This window comes from Penaeus japonicus, unplaced genomic scaffold (assembly GCF_977035675.1).
Source record: "Penaeus japonicus unplaced genomic scaffold, GWHDUDI00000001_assembly GWHDUDI00000011, whole genome shotgun sequence".
NCBI classification, from domain to species: Eukaryota; Metazoa; Arthropoda; class Malacostraca; order Decapoda; family Penaeidae; genus Penaeus; species Penaeus japonicus.
The window spans coordinates 31,177,766-31,182,765 of record NW_028234413.1 but is presented as its reverse complement, the minus strand read 5'-3'; the positions used below and the strand labels follow the sequence as shown (position 1 = coordinate 31,182,765).

At 45.2% G+C, this 5,000-nt stretch overlaps 1 protein-coding gene across 21 annotated transcripts in view; it reads right to left on the bottom strand.

Moving 5' to 3' along the window:
* LOC122260786 (proton channel OtopLc) overlaps window positions 1–5,000 on the bottom strand; it is a 142,290-nt gene that overhangs the window by 40,679 nt on the left and 96,611 nt on the right. For 2 of the 21 annotated variants that reach the window (XM_043028194.2, XM_086541877.1), the window contains exon 1: window positions 1,910–2,108. The exons of 17 other annotated variants lie outside the window; for them this stretch is intronic. In XM_043028194.2, the coding sequence (XP_042884128.1) occupies window positions 1,910–1,956 (47 nt within the window). In that variant the 5' untranslated portion in view covers window positions 1,957–2,108. Of the gene's footprint in view, window positions 1–1,909; window positions 2,109–5,000 lie in introns of those variants that run through there. 2 more of the 21 variants (XM_086541866.1, XM_086541878.1) reach the window with 1 other exon arrangement.

Sequence of the window (5,000 nt, the reverse complement as noted above, 5' to 3'; positions counted from 1 at the left end):
AAAGCTCGGGGGGGGGGGGGGGTATCCACTATGGTCTTGAATTCGAAGAATACCTATATACTTGTGCTTTGATTTGGATTCAGCTAAACAAAAAGACGTATTTAAGGGTATACTTAAATCTTCGGTTTGGTGTATATAGGTACTCCTATATACACCTATGATTCTATGGACCATGATTCTATTGAGCTTGATTACCATTACTATCATTTTCACAAATATGTTTCGAGGGGAAAATCTTGAGCAGAATAATCAGTTCGAATTTTGTGATCTTGTAAAAATGTCGAAAATTGTTTGCAATAATCATCTTAATGAAATATGTATTTCGAGGGAAAAAATCTTATCCTACTAATCAGTAAAAAATGTTTTATCTTGAAAGAAGCCAATTTTGGTAGGTGGTCGGACAAAGTAATATACTTCAATTTCATGATTAAACTATATAATCTAGTTTATTTAGATTGCCTCTAACATCTTTTACATATATATATATCTAAGGTTAACATATCCATCTTGAATTAAAGCGTTCCTGAATTAGTGCGACTATTTCCTCCAGTAATAAATCATATTGCCATGTATTATAATCACAGGCATGTGTGTGTGTGATGGGGGGGGGGGGTGCGTGCGTGCGTGTATGCGTGTGTTGAATGGCTGAGTGACAGCTCAATGGGGTATAAAGGATAGCACTGTCCTTTAAATATGTTATGGATGTGGGAGCTTGGGAGTATCCACTTGGATATCAATACTGCACAATCCCTACATATCTCGGTGTTATAATGGATTCCCCTGCTTGGCAATAGACCTAAAACCTTCAAGGCTCATTCACTGCAACAGATCAAAAGACAAGAGCGATGAGGATGCCTTTTCAAGTCCTGTGTCTTGTTAAAAAATCCAAAGAGTCTTCGTTAGTGCCTATGCGATCAAACAAACCCAAAGAAGTCACCACGCAATTGCTCGGTAATGAACCCACGACCAAAGCTGAAGTACCAAGAAATGGATGTATGGCATTTACGGCAACATCTATAATATATCATATAGTTATTATACATATCTATCTAATTCATAAGGGTGATAAGTAAGAATCCTTATCCATTATATTTATCTATATATTCACTTATAACGTATCCGACTCCCTCAGCGTGAGTCACTAGTGCAGAATCCAAAAAGCCGCGTATGAAATTGGACAGCGCGTAATAAATCACGTGGAATAACCGTATTTCTCTCTCTATCCCTAAACCACAAAACAATCGAGTATTTTTTTTTTAGAAGATTCATGTACTAATTCCCGTGAAACAAAAACATGCCCTGCATTACATGGCCGCTCTACATGTAGCAAGCTTGAGTTCAAGATTAAGTTTTAGCTGTTAACGGAAAACTGATAACATGATAACATGGTAGGGACACACTGAAAGAGTATTCAACGAGTAGAGCTAGCGCCCTCTCTCTCTCTCTCTCTCTCGTTGTGTTGTGTTGTGTTGTGTTGTGTTGTGTTGTGTTGTGTTGTGTTGTGTTGTGTTGTGTTGTGTTGTGTTGTGTTGTGTTGTGTTGTGTTGTGTTGTGTTGTGTTGTGTTGTGTTGTGTTGTGTTGTGTTGTGTTGTGTTGTGTTGTGTTGTGTTGTGTTGTGTTGTGTTGTGTTGTGTTGTGTTGTGTTGTGTTGTGTTGTGTTGTGTTGTGTTGTGTTGTGCTGTGCTGTGCTGTGTAGTGCAGTGCAGTGCAGTGCAGTGCAATTATAGTGTATTGTAGTGCACTGTAGTGTAATGCAGTGCAGTGTACTGTAGTGTAATTTAGTGCATTTCAGTGCAACGTACTGTAGTGTATTGTAGTATAGTTTAGTGCATTTGAATGCAGTGTAGTGATGCGTGCTATGAGCCGCGCGCACGCGTGTGTCATTTTTCCCGCACTGACTAAGCCTACCTTCTGACAGTCGTCAAGACAGGATTCAATTTGGAAAAGAACTTCATCTCGGAGCCCCTTCTTCACAAAGCCACAATCCAAAAGCAGCTGCACGAAATCGAACACTGACAAAAGCCCGTAGGATGGGAGGAGGGAGGCCTGGGAGGGGTGGGGGCAAAAAACAGTCCCACCGCACTGCCTCTTGCTCGAAGAGTGTTCCGAAACAGATGTCGAAACGAGAGGAAGCGAAGGGCAATGCTGAAGGTGATCGGGAAGGTCAGGGGAGATAAGGCCGTCATTTCACTTCAAAAGGACAGTCGTGTCAATATTAACGAAGGCCAAATCGACAGCGTAATTCTTTATGGAGAAAGTGCAGTTCTGTCTCTCTCTCTCTCTCTCTCTCTCACTTATTCATTCATTCATTCTCTTCCACTCACACTCACTCTCTCTTTCTCTCTGTCATTCTCTAACACTCACACTCATGCTTACTCTCATGCACTCTCACCCTCGCTCTCATACTGTCTCTCACTCCCACATTCTCTTAATCTCCCACTTTTTAGCCTCTCTTACTCTCTTACTTTCTCAGTCTCTCTATCTCTTAGTACCTCTTTCTCTCTCTCTCTCTCTCTCTCTCTCTCTCTCTCTCTCTCTCTCTCTCTCTCTCTCTCTCTCTCTCTCTGTCTCACTCTCACTCACTCACCCATCCACTCATTCACTAACTCAGCCATTCAAGCACATACTCAGTCATTCCCTCACTCACTCTCTAAACCAGCACATAACGTATCTGGATACCCATATGGCTAGAGCCCACGCTTAACATCACGCATAACAAGAACATGATAACAAAACTAAGAAAACTTTATCTGAGACATCTAGTTGAAATTCCTTTGGTGCCTCTCCTCACCTCCTCCAATTTACTATGACAGACCCTGCGCGACTATCTTTAAAAGAAAACGCGGTACTTCTCCCGTAGAAAACGTACATCGAGGGCGGACTGATGCATTTTTTTCTAAACAGTAACTGTTGCATATTCACACTGTTATGGCATGATTAAGTTACAAGCAAACCTTTTTTTAACACTGCTAGAAATCGTGCTGAGGGCATCTATGCCGTTCCACTTTTCACAATACCTTTACAGTATTCCTGCATGTGCATCACGCGGGTTGTTTGTATACCTGTTGTATCATGTCCGTAATACTAATGGTCTCTTGGCTCAGTTATAAACACTGTATTCTGTACAAACACCATCTTAATCCGGGTAACTACTTCGCTGACCTGGCTAGAACTGCAACATTTTTGTTTCTTTTTTTTACTTTGAGCGATATATAATTATAATAATAGGTAGAGTTGAGGAGGAAAATACGAGAGACGGAAGAAAGTGAGAGAGAGAGAGAGAGAGAGAGAGAGAGAGAGAGAGAGAGAGAGAGAGAGAGAGAGAGAGAGAGAGAGAGAGAGAGAGAGAGAGAGAGAGAGAGAGAGAGAGAGAGAGAGAGAGAGAGAGAGAGAGAGAGAGAGAGAGAGAGAGAGAGAGAGAGAGAGAGAGAGAGAGGAGGGAGGAGAGGAGGGAGGGAGAGAGAGAGAGAGAGAGAGAGAGAGAGAGAGAGAGAGAGAGAGAGGGGGGGGGGGGGGGGGGGAGGGAAAGGGAAAGTGAGAGAAAAAAAAGAGATAGAGAGAGGAGAGGGAAAAAAGAGGAGAGAGGAAGGGAAGGAGGGAGTTAGGTAGGGAGAGAGAGAGAGAGATTGAGAAAGACAGACAGACAGAGAGGAAGAGAGAAGAGAGAAGAGAGAAGAGAGAAGAGAGAAGAGAGAAGAGAGAGAGAGAGAGAGAGAGAGAGAGAGAGAGAGAGAGAGAGAGAGAGAGAGAAGAGAGGAAGAGGGGAAGAGGGGAAGAGAGGAAGAGGGGAAGAGGGGAAGAGGGGAGAGGGAAGAGGGGAAGAGGGGGAGAGGGAGAGGGAGAGGGAGAGGGAGAGGGAGAGGGAGAGGGAGAGGGAGAGGGAGAGGGGAGGGGAAGAGGGGGAGAGGGAGAGGGAGAAGGAGAGGGAGAGTGAGAGAAGGAGATAAAGAGAAAGAGAAAGAGAGAGAGGCAAGCCAAGTGCATCACTAGATGTGTACAAATATTAGTTGGTACACACTATACAGAATATGAACAAATTACAGCAACGATATGTTCGGATACAGAGCAGTGCCAGTGCCATGGCCTGTGCCATAGCCAGAACTAGAGCCAGACCTAATGCCATATCCAAACCCATAGTCAGTGCCATAACTAGTGCTAGAGCCAAAAGCATAGCCATAGCTATAGCTAGTGCCAGAGCCAGTGCCAGCGACAGTACCAGAACCTGAACCAGTGCCAAAATCTGAGTCAGAGCTATAGCTTGTGCCAATGTCAGTACCAGAGTCAGTTCCATAGACAGCGCCAGATTCAGTAGCAGTGCTAGTGCCAGAGCCAGTGCCAGGGCAAGCCAGTTGCACGTGACTGTCCCACGCTACACTAGGATGCACCGGAAACATCAACGTGAGGCTCTCAGGTGGGCAGGGAGGAGTGTGTATGTGCGCAGGGGTGGGGGGGGGGTAGGTAGAGGGGGATAGAAGGAAGGGGCTGGATAAATCAGGATTGCAGGATGTTAGCCGAGGAGGATGTGGGTGTTGGGAGTCAGGATGTCGGCATCATTGGCTCCAGATCAGGATGTGGGAGTCACAATGACAAGCCATGCCCACCAGCTGACGACTTGGAAAAGAAAGAAAAGTGAAACACAGTGGCACTGCGCTGCGTTGCGTCGCCTCTGCTTTGGGTGGCCAATGGGTATGCATGACTGCCTGAGTGCCTGCTCGCGGCCCTCTTACCCAATAGGGAGGAAGGGACGGAGGGACAGAGAGCGAATGAGGAAGAGAGGAAGGGAGGGAGAGAAGGGGGAAGGCGGGAGAGAGGGAGGGAGGAATGGAGGGAGGGTAATAAAGAGGGGAGAGGGAGGGAGAGGGAGAGAGAGGAGAGCAGAGGAGAGGAAAGGAGAGAAAGAAAGAGAAAGAGAAAGAGAGAGAGAGAGAGAGAGAGAGAGAGAGAGAGAGAGAGAGAGAGAGAGAGAGAGAGAGAGAGAGAGAGAGAGAGAGAGAGAGAG